This window comes from Hippoglossus stenolepis, chromosome 6 (assembly GCF_022539355.2).
Source record: "Hippoglossus stenolepis isolate QCI-W04-F060 chromosome 6, HSTE1.2, whole genome shotgun sequence".
Classification (NCBI taxonomy): domain Eukaryota; kingdom Metazoa; phylum Chordata; class Actinopteri; order Pleuronectiformes; family Pleuronectidae; genus Hippoglossus; species Hippoglossus stenolepis.
Window position 1 is genome coordinate 11921083 of NC_061488.1, and position 23909 is coordinate 11944991.

The window sequence follows — 23909 nt, forward strand, 5'->3', positions numbered from 1 at the left end:
TGAATCACAACCCCCACACATAGCGTCTGTCTTGACACTGGCATCTGTACCCCCCTTTTATCTGTAGCCCCCGATGCAGCTGGCTCTGCCACAGTCAGTAAACAGCCCTCTGGCAGAGTCTGAGAATGATGTCACCATCGTCCGGCCCCCTCGTAGAGATCATCCTTACATATTCAGCTGTGGACTTGCCGCCTTTGCCAGCGGGCCTCCATGCAGAGGGCCAGTCACAGCGTTGGCCCACCAGAGCCCCCGTGGCAGAGCTAGTATACAGACGTCTTCAGAGACCTGCCAATGTGGTCCTCAGCCAGAGCTGTCAAAATCAGAATGACCTTTGTTTTGAAGTAGCCATGGATTCAAAAGATTTAATGTTGCGATCACATCAGAAAACAAACAAGACCAATTTCAGCTTCAGAAAGGTTCGTTGGCATGTTTGCTTTGTTGTGTGGAGGGTGGTACCCTGGTGCTGTGGCTTTGAAACCTTTTTCCCTCCTATAATTAGAACATCTGCAAAGGTATCGTCTCTCACATCTCACACACACACACACACACACACACACACACACACACGCGCACATACACCTCTGCTCGTTTCACACATCACGGCTGGCTGCCTCCTGTGGCAGCAAAGACTGAGCAGTTTACAAAACGTGTGTCGTTGTCTGTAACCTTCATTTGTTATTGGCTGTATAATGGGCGACAGCGGAACAATCACAATTCTTTTCATCTTAATGGGAATGTGTTTTCGTGTCTGTCTGTGTGTTGTTGTTGACAATAACGAGATGACCCAATAAGATTGTGTATTGTGCCTTTGTGGGTGTAAGCTGTTTATCTTGAATGAGAGGGATAGGTCACACACTGGTAGTTGTCTCCATCGTTCTGTCAGGACAACACATCTCCTTCTGACTCTAAACCTTCAGGATTGATTACATTAGTTAATTCTCATCAGTACACAACACAAATACAAGACATTAAGTGTAGAGGGTCTATTGAAAAATGGTCTGAGTTGTGTTCCTTGGACTTTCTTTCGTTAGTTTTGGAAAACATGCAGCTCTTGTCCCAAAATGAGAAGGTATGGCACAACATCCAGCTTCATGTTTCACTGACCAACTCTAAACACAGCGAAGAAAAACACATTATCTCATAAACTATGATTCTGTGTGTGTGTAAAACCAAACTAAGAAAAATCCTTCTGCTGGCCACAGCTTGACATCTCCGCGGTAACCACAAAAACCAGGAAATCAATTGCAACACAGTTCCAGGTCCCTGTAGCTCTACTGTCTGGTCATGACCTCCAATCAGTGGTTATACAGGTTTACATTGTTCTTTGTGTGGGGAGGCAAAACAAAAACCAACATTTGTTGGTGGGTTTAAGGAAAAACATTGAGAGAGATAATAGCAGACGAACATTGTATTGTCTATGAAACAAAAAAAAATTCCTGGAGAACAAAGCTAGATCTCCAAGTCGTTAGTTTTATCCAACCAACACCATATAAATCATAGAAAACCGGAAAATGCTGCAGATTCTCGTGCTTGAGAAGCTTGAACCAGCAAAATAACAACAATTTAGTGTGTTAAAGTATTAAGAGCATTGAGCTGTTATCAGAATTGTGTAATTTCTGTTGATCAACTAATCTCTAAATCGACTTATCGTTTTGGGATTTGAATCATTTATGCCAAGGTTATGTTTTTATTGCCATTTGTCCGTTTGACTTCTAGCAGGATTACACAAAAACTACAGAATCAACTTCATTGAAATTTGGTGGAAGGAAATGATATGAGCCTAGAAAGACCCAATAACATTTTTGGGCAGATCCGGACAAAGGGATTTTTTTTACATCGTGAGATGGGATGTTCTTTTTACATTTTCACCAATTTCCCCCGAAATACTATGTGGATCTCGATGAAAAAAATTCAGGCACATTTAGAGAACTGATATCTACGTGTACGTGCAATTGGGTGCAGCTTAATTGATTCTAAGGGAACTATGGGAAGGTTTACACTCTGAGTGTCATTCCAGTGCAGACGTGGTGTGACACCGACTGCAGTTTCAGACTAATATACCTACACCACTAGAGGGCAGGCTGGTGTTGCTGTTTCTCCTTCCCTGGCTGCCCTCTCCACCCTTTCATCTTGAAGTAGCCCCTCGCTGGATTACTGACGCTTATCTCATCATTTATGACACATTCTCATCCATTATACATGGAGGCACTACCCCTGTCACACAGAGGTCACGTTACACCACGTCTCACCCTTACATATATTATACATAGGATTTCCCGGCATACATTATGCATCACAAATGCACACATGTTCTTTGTTTGGGTTTTGTCTTCCTCATCTCTTTGTTGTGTTAAATGGAGACGGAAACAACAATAAATCCCACCTCAGTCATATATATAACATGTATGGATGAGCAGGATTTGAGTCATGGTTGGTCTCACTCTGACTCACCTCAGTTATATTGTATTGACATGACTCACTTTCACACAATGGTGAGTTTACGGCGACTGGGCCATGACCTGCCTGACACAGACCTTATATATATACACACACACACACACACACACACACACACACACACACACACACACACACACACACACACACACACACACACACACACACACACACACACACACACACACACACTGAGTCAGGACCCTTTATGTCAGTTATCCGTTTCCTGTGCTTCCCAAAGCCTGGGCCTCTTCTTGTCTGAAGAGTTCCACTTACATCTGGAACCAGACCCCTCCCACACACTCTCTCACACTCTCACTCACACACTCATCGCCCTCACTAGGAAACAGCAGGGAGGGGCGGGGGCGTGAGATGGTCCTTCTCCTAAGCAGTAATGAGGTTTAGTCCGGTGTAGACTGTGGTTATATACAAATCTGCAGTTCTTCATACAGTTTTAACTCTTTCAGTTCATCCTTACCTCTGCCAGGTTATGTTTTCATCTGCCTTTGTTTGTCTGTTTTGTTAGTTTGCAGGATTGCACAAAAACTATTTGACGGATTTCTACGTGCGGATCCAGGATACATATTTAAAAAAAATGTAACATTGTGAAATAGGGCGTTTTCAACATCTCCCAGAGAATAATTCATAGTTCTTGGTGGGAAAAGGCATGTGTAGGGGACTGATATCTATGAGTCTGTACAATTTGCTGCAGATCCAAATAATATCCTTGATCTAGTGAATTTGACTGTGGTTTCATAAGGGGACTGTTTGGCCTTGGCAGAGGTTGGTTTAGTTTGATCAATATAGTGAATTGTTTACACTGTGTACTGATTTGTTTTTAGTTTTCTTAACAGTTTAATTTACATCCCCCAGTCTGAAGTGTTAAGAAACACACATATATGTGTACATTTCCTCATTTACAGCTCAGATAAGCATTATTCTAGTTTAAGTAGGCAATTGTTTGCTATAACAACTTTATAAGGTGATAATATACCAGAGCTGTCTGTATGATGGATTGATTTGAAGTTCTTTCACTATTTAGTGCCCAAAAAACAATGACTGAAGTTTCATATCGTCATAATAGAGACAAGCAGGCACCTTAAGAAAAGAGCCAACTAAACATATATCCCCATGTCAACACTTTAGTACTGCTGAAATACATAGGGGGCTTCCTTATGTGAAGCACTGTGCTCTGAAAAGGTAGTAGCTGTGTATAGACCTTTATATACAGTCTATGGTATAGACTAGTATAGAATATACTTTATTGTCTACCTTTGTCAGGGGAGAAATTTGTCTTTGCTTATACGTGCAAAAAGTGCTAACAAAAGAAATATTATGACAAACCTGAATGAACCATAACGTCTACATTCAGCCGGTGTCTGAGCCTCATCTGGGCTTGATAGATCGTATTGATGGTCTTTGTTGTCATGTGTGCAGTGATAATGGGCTCAACTCGCACACACACACATGTCGACCATTGGTTGGGCATGCGTCTTGTTTTCTGCCCTGCTGGGCCGCACGCTTTTGTTTCTGGATGGAGGAGCGACCTCCCATTAGTAAACTCGCAGTCTCCATGGTAACAACGCTTCACTGCACTAAACGCCTGAATTATGAAAATATTTTTTTGGCAGCAGACAGACACACACACGCACACACTAAGCTCCCCTAAGCTGTTCAGAGTCTGCTGAATTAAGTGCTTTCTAGAAAAGCAGAAGTGAGCTGCTTGTTCCTAATGTGAGTCCAGTAAAGTCTACAGAAGTTAAAGAATAACTTTTTTAAGAGGAACTGAGATGTTTTGTGTTGTCGGGAACAAGCTTTGATATCATCAGTCACTTTTCTGGCATAAAATATTTTGCCTGATTCAAACAGGAAAGTTCATTATCTGATTACTTGTAATCTTGTTATCTTTTAATGGTACAAGTATTTCAAATTAAGTGTAACAGGAGTGTGTGTGTGTGTGTGTGTGTGTGTGTGTGTGTGTGTGTGTGTGTGTGTGTGTGTGTGTGTGTGTGTGTGTGTGTGTGTGTGTGTGTGTGTGTGTGTGTGTGTGTGTGTGTGTGTGATTCTGCTATACTCTGACCCCATCTACTGGCCAAAACTAAGAAATACACACACAAAAGAAACTATATCAGCCTGACGCATCTGATAAATGAATTCCTCTTCCCACATCTGGATCAGATTTTCGTTTCAGGTGAAAGATCCACTCACTCTCTCACTCACTCAGTCTGTCTGTGTCTATGTCTGTATCTTACTCACACAAACACACACACTCACAAACACGCACACAGTGGACACACCCAGGGCTTTTCCTCATGTTAGAGCCAGATCTTTATACTGTGACTAACTGTCCAGTTAAATGGTAAATGGTCTGTATTTATATAGCACTTTAGTCTTGATGACCACTTTCCATTCAGTATTTGGGGATATGCATTCATAATGCATCTATAAATGTCATGTCCCTTATGTATCGGCACACTCCCACCTCCAGGTTTCACAGTCAGTATTCTGTGGTCACTGTGGTGGTCCAGTCCAGGTCCTCGCCAGACAGGCAGGACGCCATCTGCTCTAAACAACTGGGTTTCATCTCTCCAAAGAATGTGCTGCCAATAATCATCAGGCTTCTTTTCATGTTCTTTGACAGTTTGTTCATGTAGTTTTGAAAGCTGTGGGTTCTGAAAGCTGTGGGTTTTGAAAGCTGTGGGTTTCTTCTTGGACGCTGTCTTCAGACAGTGTCCTTCACACTGTCTGCTCAGTCACTGAAACACCACAGGTACTCCTTGTGCTAAGTCAGCACTTACTCGTCTGTTTATTTAAATGCATGGTTGTGGAAGTACCCACTTGTTTGTGGTGTCATTTTTCAAGGGCAGCCACTGTGACCTCTGTTATTGGTAGTTGTGTTTAACCCCATGTTCAGTTGCATCCCATCTTTATGAAGTGCCACAGTTTGATTTCGTACTTCTCACGCTTTTCTGGTCTTAACACTAAACCATTCACACACATTCATACAGCGCTTATACGTGCCGTGTTTTTTTCTGTCATACTCTGACAGACTGTAGGACCCAGGGATCGAACCACCAATGTTCTGGTTTGGGGACAACCCGCTTTACCTCTCGAGCTGCAGCCGACACAACCCGGACTACAGTTGAGGAACCTGTATATGTAGGATATAGGTTTTGAAAAGTTGTTACAGGTGCATTTTATCAGTTGTCAATTTACATTTCACATCAGTTAAATGCTATTGACCGGAGCTCAGCCTAATTTTAAATAAATACGACAGGTGGAAATTGAAAAAGTGCCACCATGAAGATTTGCACAAAATATTTTCTTTCTTTGGATTTTCTTAAAACAAACCACGTCCCTAACTATTCTAAATGATGGGGTCAAACGTCAACTCCTAGGATGTGAATAATTTTTAATGCGTCTTATTTATATACTGTGTTATTTTTCTCACTATATCTGTATTTTTCTGTCACTCGACATGATTGTAAATTAGGGCCTTCCTCAATAATTCCACGAGTTTAAATAAAGATTAATAATAACTAATGAATATATATATATACTTATAATTATAAGTAACTATTCAGAGAGCTCTTCTTCTTTAATCAATTAATTTGAATTTGGTACAACCGATAATTCTCATTTTAGATTACTGGAATAAAATATACAATAATGGTATCTCATGACAGATTATTTAGTTTGAGATATTGACAATTTGATTTACAGAAAATCAAGCTCCTGTGCAAGCTTCACTGTAACAGTGGGTGAATGTGTTATTCCATTACTACTACAGGAACGTTTTATTTTGTATATGTCTCGGCACATATAGAAGTGTAGTTTTCCTCCCTTCCTCACCATCCTTTCTCTTTGAATGACAGTGTGTGTCAGAGACGGTGCGATCGACATGAAAACCTGACGAGAGGCAGATTGAGGGGTGGTTCAGGAGGGTGATGGGCCATGTGTTGCTCTTGTCATCCACTACCTGCTCTTCTCTGGGCCTCTCTGCTTCTCTCTGCTGCTCCGGTGGCTCTGTCTCTGCTCAGTGCGGCGTGTAATCAATTACTTTTACTGTCATTACGGAGGGAACTGGACTCTGGGGAGGAGTGCGCTCTTTCTTTGTTCCAGCACGTGTGGGCAAAACACTGGAGGGAACACCCAGGAGAAAACACACACACACACACACACACACACACACACACACACACACACACACACACACACACACACACACAAACACACACACACACACACACACACACACACACACACACACACACACACACACACACACACAGCGGTTTCTTAACTAATCAGAGCCATTCACCATCATCACATGAGCATTTCTAAATATGAGTCATGTGAGAGACTTCATTTTTATTTAATTATGCATCTAATCTGCTTAATATGATAATTACATTTAATTCATATTTAGTAGCAGTACTATATTTAAAAATATTGTTTATCTGCCTGGCTATTTTGCTTCACGATGATGTAACCGGCTCCAGCTGTCTCAGCAGGATGCCGCTTACAAACAATAATGACATTAATCTGTTGTCTGCTACAGTGGCACAGAAAAGCTCCCACCCACACCATACGCTCATATACACATATACAAGCATACAAACACATTAAAAGATTTAACAGAGAGTAACATATGGGGCTGCGGAGGGATTTACAGTCCTAGAAACCCCCCGACACCTCCTGTCTCAGCGAGAACAATGTCCTCATGTACATCTTTTATACTCCTGTGTTTGCTGAGGCTGTTTGAGCCGCATGGTTTTCATGATTAACCTCCTTAACTCACTACATGACACGATGTAATTTACTGTAAAACCAGACAAACAAACAAACAAGGGACAAACTGTGACTGAATCAGACTTTTTCTTGTAAGGGTTTATTCTGCTTCCACTGTTTGCTTGAGACAATATTTGCTTTGCGTCACTCCTTTTCAAAACGCTATTAGTCTATCCACGTCTCCGTCTGTCTGTCCTCACACAAGCAACACACGCATGCAAGCGTTCATGTAGATTTACACACACACACGCACACACACACACACACTGGTGTTAATATCCAAGTGGACGGCAGTCAGTTTTTGAAGGAATGTTCGACTTCTACTCCTGTCGGCCTCCGTGGAAATGTTTAGTTTGACTTTGGGCCATCTCATTATTGTGAAACACACTGATGTTGAGCAACAAACACATGTTCTGGATGGGAGCTTGGGAAATACGCTTAAATCCCACAGACAGATTTTCCCACATTCCGAGTTGGAAGAAAAAAAGTCAAGAATTGTAAAGTTTTCTCTATTTCTTTTCAGTCGTTTTCAGACATGAACTCTGGAGAATATCCGAAAACAATTGGATTCGGACTTTCTCACATGTTTTTGTTCACAGCACATAGACACTGGCTTTGGCCCTTATCACTAAAAGCTCTCTGGACATCTTGTCTGTGTCTGGCAGTATGTGTCTGGAGTTCTTACTAAGGGGCTGAAGAGAGAACCTTCAGAGAAAGTCCTGAGACTCTCACTTGGAAAAATCTGCGCTCTCACATACAGTACAGCCGCCTCACAGAACGCCAGGAGAATATCTTCAGTGCATATCTGAAAGCAGTTTTGCTTAAACTTCTCCAGCATCCATCTCCTATTCCATCTTTCACTATACTCTCTTTCTCTTGAAGGCCATGTCATTCAGCTTTCTCTCTCCCACCCTGCACCCAACCCCACACCAAACCCACTGCCAGGGCTACTGTTGCCAGGACCCCTCCCCAATGCTGAGGCCTGGTAAATCCCTATGGAGACGCTACAGTATAATCCCAGCTAATCCCTGGCTTCCTTTTATGGCAGGTTTGGAAAAAGAATAAGAGAACTCAGGACATGGTCAGCAGACTGCAAGGACAAGAGGGCGTGGAGAGGGGGTTTATGATGACTGTGTGTGTGTGTGTGTGTGTGTGTGTGTGTGTGTGTGTGTGTGTGTGTGTGTGTGTGTGTGTGTGTGTGTGTGTGTGCGTGTGTGTGTGTGCACGTGTGTGTGTGCACGTGTGTGTGTGTGTGTGTGCCAGCAGGACCCCCACATAGTTCAGAGGGATATGTTACCATGTCAACAATGCGAGCGTGCAAGGGAAATAAACGGAGTGAGTGAGCGTTCGTGTGAGCGGAGCTTCTTAACTTACAGAGGTCGAAATGTCACGACTTTTGCCCAATGACCAATTTCACCCCATTTCCTCTGAGGAAAGAGTGGATCCTGCTCTTCCTGGAGATGTTTTTTATTTTCTCTATTTTCTTTTCATATGATTCAATCACACTTGACCTACAGAAGAGATGAAAAGGGGGAAATGACCTGAAAACAACAGCTGATGATGAACATGATGCTAAATCAACAAGTGCAGATATAAACCCTATCGACTGACATCATTCAGTCAACAGAGGTTTGCTTTTCAGTGTTAGGAGGAAGGCTTTAGATTGAATTTGGGCAATGAGGACCACAAGAAATGTGGGCTCGCAACTGTTTAATGTGAACAATGAATTTAAATATGACATATGTTAAAAAAAAACTTCATTCACATTGTTGAGGGTTCGGGACAGAGAATATCACACCTTGTCAAGCCCTATGAGACAAATGTGATTTGTGAATATGGGATATACACGTAAAATTTCATTGATTGATTGGTTGATTGATTGATTGATTGATTAATATATAACCAGACTGATAATTTTGTCTGGATTTTGATCTGGATCAAGATCTATGCATTTTAAAATCAGCGTCTTTATTACTTTGAATAATCATGACTTCACTGTGAACAATTATCTTACCTCTTACGGAAGAAAAAGTCCCAGTGAATTATATTCGCTCGGATATATTAAATGTTACTAGATTTATTTTTAGCTCTTTATGCAAATCCTCGATAGGTAAGTTAAGTGGAGCTTAATTTAATTCTTAGTCACTTTAGCAGCATGGCTGGGGATACAAGTGTCAAGTGTCTGCTCTGTTGGTCCAATGCTGAAAATCTTCAACCTTTATTAGATAGATTAGACATTCATGGTCCCTAGAGGATAGGATGCTGATGACTTTGATGATCCTTTGACCCCATAAGGTTGATCTGGGTGAAATGCCTCAGCAACTATTTGATTGATTCCTATGAAATAGCCACTCCTTGACTTTCCTTTGAGTTTTCAACTTTTGCCACCATCAGTTCAAAACATTAAGAACATTTTAACTGGCAGACATCATTAATGTCGTTGTGAGCATGTTAATCTGGAAACATTTAGTTTGAAGCATGTTTCTGCAGAGATAATGTTGAATTTTGAATTTTAGTTTTTAAAATGTGTCTTTTTTAATTATGTGAGAACCACAAACCATTCAGATCTGTTGTATTGCGTTAGTAATTTCTGGTATAACAATAATAGTAATAATCTATATACAGGGCTTACCACTACCATAGGAAATTTAGCCAAAATGTTTATTTGAAGAACAAATGTGTCATTTTTTGTGTCAAACATTGGTTTCGGTGTTAAATTACTTTCTCTGTCATTGAGGGAAGTTTGAGTAAATGGGGAGGTTCATTCTTAAAAGACGATTGGTTCCCACAGTCTACCCCACACACACACGCACGCACACACACACACACACACACACACACACACACACACTAACACACACACTAACACTAACACACACGCTCATTCGTACCTTCCCTCTACATCTATACAACCTTTATACATTCTTACTTCCTCTATAGGGGGTTAATGAAACTGCATGGTTAAGGACAAGCTTTTGAGAAGCTTTGGATTGAAGCTGTCTCAAATCTACACTGCACTCACACACACACACACTCACACACACACACACACACACACACACACACACACTCACAATATGCACACTACTGCTGAGCCTTGGAAGTTTAACAGTGGGGTGTGACGGGGGTTTGTAATGCGCATAAGACTTAACCCTGTTTCCCTCCCATTGACTCCCACCGTGTTATTCTCTGGAGCTCTTTCGACATTAGTCACACACTTTTCTTATTTGGCCCTCCTCCCATCATTCCCTCTTCCTGTTGTTCCTCATTACACCATCTCATAATCTCATCCTTTCCCGTGTGCACCAGTGCTCCCAACAGTGAACATACCCTCATTACTTTCCCAGGAGACACAGGTTGCACTGGCTGCACCAACCTGTTGAGCCATATTCCACCTTTCTATTGTGGTGGCAGTTTTTTCTTTTTCTTTTGTGTCTCGTGAAAGCGGAAGGATCTTTGAAGTCAAGATTATTTGAGCAGTTCTACTTCACATTGTCCTCAGCAGAGTAGACCTTCAAGAATAGCGTCCACTCCAAGAAAGAGGCTAATTAGATGCTTTAGGTGGTCCAGGCATGGAGGGTCCCTCAATTAACCATGAGAGCAACTTCTCAGACTGGAACATACAGGCTTTGATGTAAAGTTCTGAGTGTGTCACTGTGATGTGTTTTCAGTATTTTTCGGCTTTTAAAACCGTGGTCTGATGTTGGTGAGCTAATACACTGAGCATGCAGGTATACAAACTGGTTTGACCCTTACCCTCTGGCTCTGAGGGAGCAGGCTGTTTGTAAAGAAATCAGACAAAAGTGTGTGTGTGTGTGTGTGTGTGTGTGTGTGTGTGTGTGTGTGTGTGTGTGTGTGTGTGTGTGTGTGTGTGTGTGTGTGTGTGTGTGTGTGTGTGTGTGTGTGTGTGTGCTATTATTTATTAGGAGTTTTAAACCTGCTTAGGACTGTGTGGGCCTGCCTACAGTACATAAGCAAACAACTACTGGTACAACATTCACAACAAGGATTATAATAGGTCTAGTAAAAATATTTTTAAATGAACTCTAATTCTATTGATTCATTAGATTCTTAACCTTTCAGTCTCAATATTGGTCTGGAAGCCAACGTGGACTTTAGGTTGTTAAAATGCTGAATCTCACTCCCTTCAAAGCAGTGAGAGGAGCTCAGAGGCAGCTCTTCCAAATTTGGCACAATACTTGTTTGTGTAGCAGCTCATCACTCATATAAAGTATAGATTATTTAACAAATGCTTTCATAGTTTATATTAATATACTTTTAAGTAATTCTCAACAGGTAAATAAGTTTATTTTTACAGATGACTTGAGTCTTGGAAGAACACATAGGACTTTAGGTGTTAAATGAGTGTGGATGGGAAGATAGAGTGAGAAAAGAAAGTGTTGTGGTGTGAAGAGCAAAAGATAATAGATTACAGGCTGACAGTTAGATGAAGAGGCGTATTCCAGGCTGATAAATGTGTGTGGGGGGTTGTTTTATTTTTGTTTGTATACAGTATGTGGGTTAGTAAGTGTTCTTTGTGTGTGCGTGCGTGTTTGTGTGTGTGTGTGTGTGTGTGCGTTCCTGCTCTGATAAGGGGGATGAGCTTTCCCAGGTCTCCCGTCTCTTTCATCAGCAGAGGAGTGACAGGTTCCCAGGGTCACAGGGATGACCCCTTCCTGTATACTGTCATTACACAGTTACATCACCACCTAATTACACTGGTCCTATTGCACCATCACACACACATGCACTGATGTTGAAAACAAGCAGTGTGGTCTCAGATCCGGGGTGAAAAGGAGAGTAGCGGGGACAGGGGAGCTGCTCTTTGATGAGCAGAGCCAAATAAACAGAGAGGCAGACAGGGGGCATGTCTGGACGTGAAGCGGAGCTGGCCAGACTGACGCAGAGCGCTGTCCAGAGGACCCTTCCAAAAACTCGGATGAGAGTTAAGCTCACACTGACTTGAGCAGGATTTGGTGTGTGAGTGTGTGTGAGCGTGAGTGTGTTTGTGTGCACATAGAAACTGTTTTCCTTCCTTTAGTAACATAGGCAACAACGATGGCAGTGGCTCCAAACACCCTCATGCCAGTGTGCCAATCTGACCCCCCGAAACACACACACACACACTCTGTGCCCACCTGGCTCTGCATGGTACGGATGAGCAGTGGCCTGAATAATCCGGCCTTTGTTCCCTCAGCGCTTAAAAAGAGCGTTTTAATGATCTTTTTCTCTTCCTCCCTCTCTGGGTGAAGTGTTTTCTCCGATCTCTCCATTTCTGCATTCTTATTTCTTTCTCACACCATTTTCTCTCTCCTGTCTCCAGTGAAAAGACGGCGTTAATCATCTCCATCTCCCCCCCACCCCTCCTCTGACTGCCTCTCTCTGTCCTTCTCACCCTTCATTCATTTATTGAACTGACCCAGCAGACAGGCAGATCTATTCACTGGGGTCCACTCAGAGCCTTAAAGTGTTTAAACACCACTGGATGCTGTGAGGGGGGCAGAGCTCTCGGTGGGGGTGGATACATGATACCCAGTCTATTCCTCCGCAAGTCTGCAATAGCCAATACACACTGTGTTACAATAGAAACAGTGGAGTCATTTACCCTCCCCGCTTCATTACATCCTGATTGAGGCTTATTTATGCCACAGACGGTTCGACTGTTAGCCAGCATTTCCCCCAGACACTGGGCGACTGTTGCTTGATATTCATGAGTAATAAATAAACTTAGAAATGTTAATTTACTGTACATCAAATTTAAAGTCATTTACGCAAGTGTGACCATTAAAACTCCACTTAATTCCTATTTACAGCCACATTTCAATGGGAAAAGTGTCTAAACGATTAAAGAGCAAACTTGGCGCTAAGGCCCAATAGTCTGCACCAAATTTCACACACTCATAGAAATCTGTCCCCTAAATATGCCTGAGTTTTTTTCATCAAGACCCATGAGCTATTCTTTTGAGAAATCAGTGGAAATGTCACTGTGTTAAAGTAAGTGAGATAAAAAAAAAATCCTGGATCCGCCCTCTGTTCCAGATCCACACCAAACATTAATAGGTTCTCCTCTGACCCATATACACATCCTTTCAACACATTTTGTGGAAATCTGTCCAGATGTTTTTGCAAAATCCTGTTAACAAACAAACATGGGTGAAAACCTCCTTAGTGGAGGTAAGACGAAGAAGAAGTATACAACCCGGCAACCCACATTTTTTTCTTACTAACTGCTACGGCAATAATAAATGATCTATTAACCAGCAAGGCCATTTATATCTAACACTTAGAAAGACGGACAGACCGACAGACAGGTTAGATCAGTGTCAGATAACGTCCAACATTGAATAATCCAATTTAGTTACTGAGTGTTTCTAAGACTCTCCTGAACATTTTCACTTTTGATTAGTGAATTGTGCTGAAATACCTGGTGACTCTCATGCCCAGATGACAAGACAGTTAACAATCCAGTCGTGCAGTGAAGTGGGTTTTAACTTTGACTCAAGGAAAGGAGTAGCCTAAACAAAGGGAGTCCTCTATCCACCACAACAGATGCCAGTGTTGAATGTAGCACTGGCCCTTCAGATATCAGAGGGCTGAGTCGCTGGTGTCAGAGGGGCGTGTCCTCTCTCTTCACTGTGTTCACTGGAGATTTAGAAAATGTCTTTGACATGTCTCCTTAGAGAATGTGATGACTGCGTGGTTATCCTGCGGCTCTGCGCGCTTTTTTGGAGAAGGCACAGCTGGTCGCGATCTGTGAAACGGGGGCCGGAGAAAGAGAAAGAGGAGGAGGAGGAGGAGGAATTCGGGGTGTTGCCTTTCTATCTATGCCTCCCTCCCTCCCTCCCTTTCCTCTGAGGAAGAGAGAGAGGGGAGTGTGTGAGAGTGGAGGCACTGCGGGAGTGGGTCAGTCAGTTGACGCTGCTGACTCGTGCAGGCGGTGCCCCGGTTGTCAGCGGCGGAAAGCAGCGGGTGAAGCTTCCCTCTCTTGTCTCGCGTCAGAAGAAATCATGTCTACCCGGAACAAAGTGGCGTGAGGCGGCTCGGACGGCTGGAGGATGAGCGGGCGCGTGCTGAACGGCAAAATGCTGCAGCTCCCGGCTCCGCAGCGCGCGGGGAGGACAATGCACTTTCTGTCCAGGTAAAATGGATGAGAGCTGAGAGCGCAGGATCCCGGAGGAGAGAGAGAGAGAGAGAGAGGCTCGGTGACGGGCCGGTGACTCTGCTTTTTGCTTGTGTGTTCACGGTGTGTGTGTGTGTGTGCGTGGTGGCTGATGGTGTTGAGTGGGGCTGCGGTGGAAGCTCCGGCGGAGCCAGTGCGTAAAAAGCAGCAGCAGCAGCGGCGGTGCGTCCAGTCTCATTGATAAAACTGCAACAGCTGCATGGTGGCACGTTTCATTACATTGCGACCGGCGTGCGCTCACATCAGCCCGTTGTGGGACCTTGTGTGTCTGTCTAGACGCCCACTGAAGACTGGGCTTCTGCTGAGCGTGTAGATGGAGCTATGTACAGCCGAGACAGGCACAGACCTCTATGCGCAAAGTGTTGAATCAGCATTGTGCTTTCGTATCGGTGAGGACAGTCAGCAACTAAAAGCCTTAATAGAAACCCATGAAAGAGGGAATGTTTTATTGTTAATCATCTTAATAGTGTAAGTGGATGCAGCATGTGGGCGTGCACGTGTATGGTGTGCACGCGCGCCTTAAGTGGTCTGCTGGCTCCTCCATTGTTTTAAGCTGAATGCGATGACAACTGGTTGCTGGTGTTCACATGCAGGTTTACGTGTGTGTGTGTGTGTGTGTGTGTGTGTGTGTGTGTGTGTGGGTGTGTTCGCATTGATTGATCCGCTGCAGGACCGGACCGCATTCTCCACACCGAGCAGAACACTGACCTACATTCTGACGACGCCTTCTACCCGGTGTATCTGCTGTGATTGGGCGAAACGCTGCAAGCCTCCTCCAAATCATCTTTTTGCTGCATGCCATGTGAGAATGATCTAATTGTGTGTGTCAATGTGTGGGCTAATGTAGGCCAGCTGATATGAGTGGGCAGCGCATGGTGGCTGAGGAAATGTAGCAGCATCAGAAGAGAAAAGGAGAATCACATAAAGAGCAGTTCTGCTTCACAGATGCATTAGGACAGTATGGACAGACAGAGATGCTCTATTGAATCATTTGTGTGTGTGTGGGTGTGGGTGTAGGGGTTTTCAGGGGTGGTGGGGGTCAGCTGTGCTCTTTTTGGTTGACTGACCCCTACAGCATCCATCGACCCTTTATGTAAACCTATTAGAGCAGAGGGGCCTAATATCAGGGCATTAGACACACACATGCACACACCCAGCAGACAGAAACACTTTAACAATTGAAACCACTCACAAAGAGTTCAGAGTCCCACAGGACCGACTCGCGTGTTTTTATCTGTGTCTGAGTTGGACACGTGTGCTTAAACAGACTGGCTGTCAAAAGACTGATAAATGGTCAAATATGTAGAATGTGACACACACACACACACACACACACACACACACACACACACACACACACACACACACACAGAGTTCAGGCAGTCACCAAACAGTATGACTGAAGCCAGAGGTGTGAGCAGAATAACAGTCTGTGGGTGTCAGCATTTGTGTGTTTAATCAAACATAAAACATGCATCAGCTCACCAGTTCCTGCCAACACAAAGATTTGATCAACTATATTAGTCATATTGAAAGCAAGCCAACATCAACTCAATCTCTCTCTCTGTGTGTGTGTGTGTGTGTGTGTGTGTGTGTGTGTGTGTGTGTGTGTGTGTGTGTGTGTGTGTGTGTGTGTGTGTGTGTGTGTGTGTGTGTGTGTGTGTGTGTGTGTGTGTGTGTGTGGTCAACTGAACACAACACAAATAACCCTCTCAGCATGACCTATCCCCTCTGATTCACACAACGCAGCCTCATCCCAGCGGCAGATTTGCGAGCTGGTGACATCACTCATTAACGCACCTCACACCCAAATCTCCTCTGTTTGTTTTAATTAAATAAGAATGGCGGCTCAGTCACTGTGATGAAGACCAGACTCTTCTCATAGCTGATGTCACTTTGCATGGGAAGTGTTGGTCACTGGTGAAAAAGCAGCTCTACCTGGTTAAAGGCTTTGACGGTTTCCCGCATCAGCTGCTTCATTGGAGTCACTGTGCAGTAAACGTTTTTATCTTGAATCACGTCCATCTGTGTGGAGGAGTGGAGTGATACTGATCAGGTTCGACAGGTAGCACCTGTCAGCTGACGGTTCAAGAAGCTTCTAACCTACGTCGTTTTTGGTACCTGTTGAGTAACATTTTTCCTGCATACCAGCAGCAATGAGGTGAAACACTGACTACGTCTACATGGACACCAATAGTCTGATATTAACCTAGTTAAACCGATAGTTTGAATAATATACCGATATGTAAACAGCATTTTCTGATTACCTTAATCCGAATAAGTCAAGCGATAATTGAATTAAGACACGTGGAGTATTCCAACCTAAGTCGCATTATGTAGACACGTATACGCCCTGATCGAATTTGACGTCCTATTGGAGTTTTAACAGTATTTTGCAACATCGACATACGGCAGTTGACAACGCATGAACAAAACAAGATGGAAAGATAAAGAAAGAGTTGGAGCTTTTGCAAATTTAGAAAGAAAACACCCATAATGGTGTGAATTGAGTATCCTGTTAGTAACTTGTGCAAATGACATAATAAAAATAATGCCTTATTCTGATAAGGTCAATAGTCGGAATATTGGTGGCAATGTAAATGTAGTCAGTTTCTCCAGTGCAACACAAATAATCAAAGTTTGTCTTAGGTGTGAGAGTTGTAGGCTCAGAGTCAAAGATGGATTAGGGTTGTTTTGGAAACACTGTGCTGACTCAGGGACTTCGATTCAACGGACTGTTGATGATCTAATCTCGCTTACATGAATCATGATGCATGAACAGGAATTATGATTCTCCAGCACACAAACATGTCCCCACACGCTCAGTACGAGAGATGTTGAAATGGTTCCATCCGCTGTGGTATTTCTAAGGTGTTACAAGGTTCCTGTTCTCATAGAAACCACAGAGTGATCAAAAATATTTACAACTGGTTGATCGAGCAGCTGATCAGCCAGAGCACAAGACAAAAAAAACATTCAGGGCTGGATGATATGGCCCAAAATTATATGAAGATAAAAAATGTCATTTCAGTAGATATCGTTGTTTTATTACGATAAATGTCCCATTATTATTTTATTTAAGTTTAAAGTTTTGCTCCTGAGTGAAAGTTGTGGTTTTAAACTTGTCTTTATGAGCAGAGAATGACAAACACTTGATAAACAGTGAATCATTTGAAACATCTGAAATAGATCAATTATGTGTTAAACATCCTCACTGTGCACAATTGAAGAATTATATAGATATATATTGAACCTTTGTTATATTGCTATTAATGAACATTTTATTGCGATAATTACTGATATAGTTTTATCGCCCAGGCCAAAAAACAGCCTTATTTAGTCTGTCCATTCTGCCAGCTAGATTAGATAGATAGATTTACTCTATCTATTTACTCGATTTGCTAGATTTACTCACAAATTCCTTAATTTTCTGTTTGGATGAAGGGACAAATTGGGAGAAAACCCCTGTGTCCGCAATGATTTCCTGCAGCCAGACTCTTGATGCCTCGTAATTAAGTGAACACGTTTACTTGGCCTGAGTACAAGGTCATTAGGGAGACACGAGCAAAAACAACACATGCCTGTAACCTGTGCTTGTAAGACACATACACTGTTTTATCGTACACATAGGAGCATGTGTTCACAAACAGAGCTCATGTTTTCACAAGGTGGTGCCTCCCGTGGTTTACTGAGTTTCTCTGTTACATCAAAGCCAGAGAAGGACCTGCAGCCAGACAACATTGCATCTTAACAGGCTCTTTGGGGACGAGAGAGACCACGGAGAATAATAACCTCTGGATGTCATTTTCACCTGATTGAGCTTCCTAGCAAACGTGGTACCAGAACAACACTTAGTAGAGCGCATACCTCCACCAAGGCCCATCGATCCCCTTATGGAACCACATTTGAATTCACTAGATCCAAGTCTGTATTTAGATCGGCACCAAATTGCATACACTCATAAATATCAGTCTTTTTTTCAAAAAGATCCATGAAGTTTTTCTAGGGAACGTTAAAGAAAGTGGTCCCATCCTTCCACTAACTTTCATGGAAATACATTCCGTGTTTTTTGTGTAATCTTGCTAACAAACAAACATAAAACTAACCAACAAACAAACAGACACGGGTGAAAACATAACCTCCTTGGCGGATTTAATGAAGCTCAGACAATGTCTCTCATTGAAACTTCCCAAGGCCTTATTGTTTTCACTTAAATGAAAATTGAGACGATTCCTCCAGTTTGTGTTGGAGCCGGGAACTTCCCGGCTGCAGATTCCAGTTTCAGTGGAACCTCTGGATCTGTCATTTTATTTCTGTGTGTGTGTGTGTCTGTGCACTCATGGGTTGGTATGCATATGTGCGTCTCCATATGTTGGGGGATTAGGGAGTGGAACCCCAGAATACACACGCTGGAATGTGAAGTGTGTGTGTTTTGTGCAGCCTGAGGGCGAGGAATGTCTCCCAAACTCACTGTAACAACTTTAAGTGGCATGACCAGTGTGTGTGCGCGTGTGCGTGCGTGCGTGTGTGTGTTTGTGTGTGTGTGTTATGAGTGACAGCAGGTGATGGGTGTGAGTTCTGTAGGGTGCGCCCCAAGGCCTGTCCCTCGCCTCCCCACATACGTTCACATATTCACACACACAGCGTTCTGTCTGTCTCCTCCACACAGCAGGGGAGTAATGTGTGTGTTTTAATAGGTGTCTGCTTTATCTCAGCCAGGAGACGTGAAAGAGAATCTCTGCTCCAGTCAATGAGCCTTTCATTCTCTTCTGCTCAGGTGGTGTTTGGACAACCTTTGGCAGATGCTTAGTGGTGTTCTGCTCTGATGTGTAGCGTCTTTGTGCAGCTTGATTCGATTTGAACAAAAGCTATGCCATCACATTCTCACTTTGTTCACTCTATCAATTTTTCTATCTGCTGTTTTGGAGCAGCGAAGAAGACCTGTTTTCCTTGGAAAAGAAAATTGCTGTTTTATCAGATTTAAACTAATATACTTTAAAGTTCTGGACATAGATTTGTGTATTTGCTGATGCCTGACCCAGCGTTTTTGCCAGTATCGGAGGCTTTAATCAACATCTCTATTAATCAGCCCACAGTCCTCTTATCCAGTCCGTGCATGTGTGACATCTCACAGAAATGTGGAAAACGGCTCTTGTTTTCTTCACTGATGGAGGAGATTAACATTTAATCAAGTGGGTTGGAATTAGCTGTAGTGATTAGCTCCATGGACGATTTGCATTCACTGAACTGAATGCAAATCAGGGGGAAATAATCAGGCCTTTCTATGTTATAGTTTATTTGGGGAGAGGATGCCCTCCAAAATATTTTCAGGGCTGAACCATTTGTCCTGACGGAGGCATTTGTTCGCCATGTTGCCCAGTGAACTCTCGGATCATATCATGCTGACAACATAGTTCCTCCATCTGTTGAGTGGAGGCATGACTGATGGTGTTGGTTCCCTTTTTGGCACATTTGATAAACATGGACATTGCCCTCTTTGCTGGAATAGATTTCTCAGTATCAGTAATATGAATCAGGTCTCGATAAGAATTTCCCCACCCACGACCAAACGACAACCCATTTGCTGTATCATATTTTATTTGTTTTGTTGTCAGTGTTGTCTAGTGTTTGTTTTGGTGTGTTGCAGTGATTGTGCGTTCTCACAGGATATTACTGTTCTCTGCTCTGGGCTACAGACAGCAGTCTGTTACTCTGCGTTGCTCCAGAGTCCAGAGTTTTTGTTGCTTTACTATATTCTGTTGATCAAAAGGCAGCTGTCAGAGAAACTGTGCGTGTTTGTACTTTTGCACGTCTGCGGCACCGTCTTTCGCACAGCTGGTTCAAGTTAACATCGACCTGGAAGAAGCGTGCTTCATTCAAAAGTGGTACCTCCCTCTCTTTCTCTTCCTCCCTCTTTCCTTCCCTTTCGTCTCTCTCGCTGGTTCCACCTTCTTTTCAAACCAAAACATCCCCTGTGCGCTGTTAATTCACACAGCCGTTAAGTCAGCTGACATATCTGGAGGGAGGCCAGGGGTAATTCTAACCCAGGATCCAAACCCCTTGTCCTGGGCCTCTGCGTAGTGGGGTTCCCCTTGTGAGCTCTTCTCCGGTTCTGAGCCCCTGAGTTGGGGCGGGGAAGCGCTCAACACTGCACCTCAGACTGAACTACATATGAAGGTGATTTAAAAGGCCATTCCACCTCGTCCCAGGAGTGCTGTCCCTCTTCTGCTTCCTGCTCTCTTGTAGAGAAGAGACAGAGTTTGGAGGTCAAGGGCTACTGGGTCATAGTAGAGCGCTGCTGGTCAGAAAACCTAACACTCAGACATCTTAATGTTACTTTAAATTTAAACAATTTTCTCCTTCTTATTCAGTGATCAATGCTTTGTTATTATAGATTCAAAAGGCATTGTTTGTATTGTGGCTGCATTCAAAGACCTGGGGCAGCCATGTTTAGTCAAGGGGCCAGTAACCTTTAAACTTTAACCCTGTTCGAGCTGAGCAAGAAGAAGACAAATACAAAGAAGACGAAGAGCACAGAGACGAATATGTGTCTGGTTCCTCTCCAGAAATCCTCTGTGCACATCTCTCCACTGTTTTCCTTTTTGGGCCTTACTGTATGAAAAGAACAAGATGACCCAGTAGGTGTCAGCACGACCAACAGTCACACAATTCTTTGGGTTCCAAGAATATTTCACAACTCATAGTTCCTTATATGCAGGTTGGAGCCGTTCAGTGTTTTGATTGTCCTGTTGGATTTCATGGTAGATGGAAGTGATTCAGAGGAAAGTAGAATCTCGGCTGCGGTGTGTTGATCTCCATCCTTCCACCCTGGGGAGGTCAGGAGGAGACAAGAGATTCAGAGATAAATTTCAACAAAGCAACTCCGTCACACGATAAAACTGTTCTGTCCAGAATTCCTTTTTCGATTGTCTAGTTGGTGCTTTTGTAGAATCTGTCTGTTTCTCTGGAAAATTTGGAATAATGATGTACCTCAGTATTCTCCCGCACACCTCGGAGCCTGACTGGCTTTGTGTAACCCCCAGCGGAGCAGGGACAGGAGCAAAGCTGCTGTTTCCACCAGCCATCACACACTTCTGACAGCTAATTCAAGCTTCACTCCAGGGGACAGTGGCAATTTAGTGCTTTTACTGTGTATGTGTATACAGAATGTGTGTGTGTGTATGTGTGTGTCCTAAACCCTCAGGCCATTTGCTGTCAGGCCTATGCCCATCGAAGTCTCAACAGGGTTTCTCCTCTGTGATGGCCATTTAGGGATGTGACCTCGTCTTTTCCTCCATGGACACACACACACACACACACACACACACACACACACACACACACACACACACACACACACACACACACACACACACACACACACACACACACACACACACACACACACACACACACACACACACACACACACACACACAGCACCTCTCACCAAGGCCCCTGGCCTGGTCTGATCCTGGTGGCAGATGGAATTAGCAGTAATTATGAGCTCATTAAATCCAGCCTGCTCTGTAATCCCCTGTAATGCCCAAATACTACTGCTGTGTGTGTGTGTGTGGTGTGTGTGTGTGTGTGTGTGTGTGTGTGTGTGTGTGTGTGTGTGTGTGTGTGTGTGTGTGTGTGTGTGTGTGTGTGTGTGTGTGTGTGTGTGTGTGTGTGTGTGTGTGTTAAAGAGACACTGGCACACACACATTGTTCCTTATCACATGGTGGAAACAGGACGGCGAGGAAAACATAAATAACATGGAAGAGGAAATTAATTTCTCTGTCGAGTGTGTACCCAAAGGCAGATTGCCTGCACAATCCAGTTTTTAATTGGTTCTTGTCAAGTGATTTACTGTAAGTGTTAAACAATACAGCTCAGCAGAGAACCTGTGTTGGGAAGCTAATTAAAAGCCATTTTCAGCAGCAGATTTGTTGCTAATTTTTCTACAAGTGCTCTAAGCCAATAACACGCTTTCATTAAAAAGTGGCAGAATCAGTGATTTATCGGTGGGACTAGATGTCAACACATCATGTACAGCAGCTTTTCCTTGATAAGAACATAACTCTGCAGAGCTGCAGATGGAAACATGCAGCTAAAACTACAGTTATAATCAATCTGCCTGCATCGTAAATACACAACAGATAGGTGATGTATGCCATGGTCACCACAGCTTATGTCTGCAGTTAAATATTCACGCCGTGTTATGTCTGTACCGGCTTTATGTGTCAAAGTTTGAGACTTTCAAGATATAATATGGGCTGTGCCTCCAGAGCAACTCTTTCAAAGCCCTATAAGGCCTTATAGTGATGCATAATCCTATTCAGAATAACACAGCAGCTTCAAATCCAGTGTGACCTATAGAATGTTTTAACTGCTCATGCCAATATATTTTAATTACATCTCAATTTCTACTTTTCATGTGACTGGAAAATAATGATTGTAATGGGACAATCTGCCGTGCTTATAAGCCATCGAGGTGTGTGTGTGTGTGTGTGTGTGTGTGTGTGTGTGTGTGTGTGTGTGTGTGTGTGTGTGTGTGTGTGTGTGTGTGTGTGTGTGTGTGTGTGTGTGTGTGTGTGTGTGTGTGTGTGTGTGTGTGTCCTGGTGATAAGCTGCTGAAGTGGTCCAGGGACCCATAGTGTTAGCCATCTGTGCTCACCAACCACTCTCACACTCTCTTTTGATTTTATCAGGTAAACGACCTACATGTATGTGAGCTCTTAGTTCTTCATGAGTTTTATTTTACTCTTGAATATACTTCACTCTACTGTACACAGTTGTGTTTGTGAAAGAGGAAACACGGATATTGGGTGTGGTCAGTCATGCTCCTCTCCACTGAAAATGAGTCATTTCATTTAGCTGTGTGTGTGTGTGAACATGTGTTTACAGCAGTGTAAATACTGTGAGAAAACAGCCATCGCTGTTGGGTTTCATGTCCGGACTGAAACCGTTTCAGCAAGTTAAAGCAGACAGGTTTAGTCAGAATGTTGCTGTTGAGATACACATTTCTGTCCATGGTTTATCTTTTTGAACATGATGAACTAGAAGGGCTCTCAGTTGAGCGAATACACCCCCGCCAAGGCCCGACAGTCCCCTTATGAAACCAAAGTTAAATTCACTAGATTTGGATTTTCATTTGGATCTGCACCAAATTGCACACACTCAAAAATATCAGTCCCCTAAATGTGCCCGATTTTTTTTCATCAAGATTCAAGAATTATTCTCTGAGAAATCAGTGAAAATTGTCCTATCTCACAATTTTAGAGAGAGTGAAAATAAATTCCTGGATCGGTCCCCTGATCAGGATCCACACAAAAATGTAATGGGTTCCTCCCTCACCCATACTGCTTTCTTTCAGTACGTTTTATGGAATTCAGTTGAGTTGTTTTTGTGTAGCTGTAAGGTGGAATGTGGTATGTAGGTAGCATTATGGGAAATGATTTTCTCTTAGCGGCAATGTTTTTTTTTAGGTATATT

General features: G+C 43.1%; 1 protein-coding gene across 7 annotated transcripts in view; it reads left to right on the plus strand.

Moving 5' to 3' along the window:
- The window catches only part of nav1a (neuron navigator 1a), a 69081-nt gene that overhangs the window by 16756 nt on the left and 28416 nt on the right, over positions 1 to 23909 (plus strand). Inside the window, exon 1 of one of the 7 annotated variants that reach the window (XM_047340276.1) lies at positions 14088 to 14386. The exons of the other annotated variants lie outside the window; for them this stretch is intronic. Coding sequence (XP_047196232.1) covers positions 14304 to 14386 — 83 coding nt within the window. The 5' untranslated portion in view covers positions 14088 to 14303. Of the gene's footprint in view, positions 1 to 14087; positions 14387 to 23909 lie in introns of those variants that run through there. 7 annotated transcript variants of the gene reach the window in all.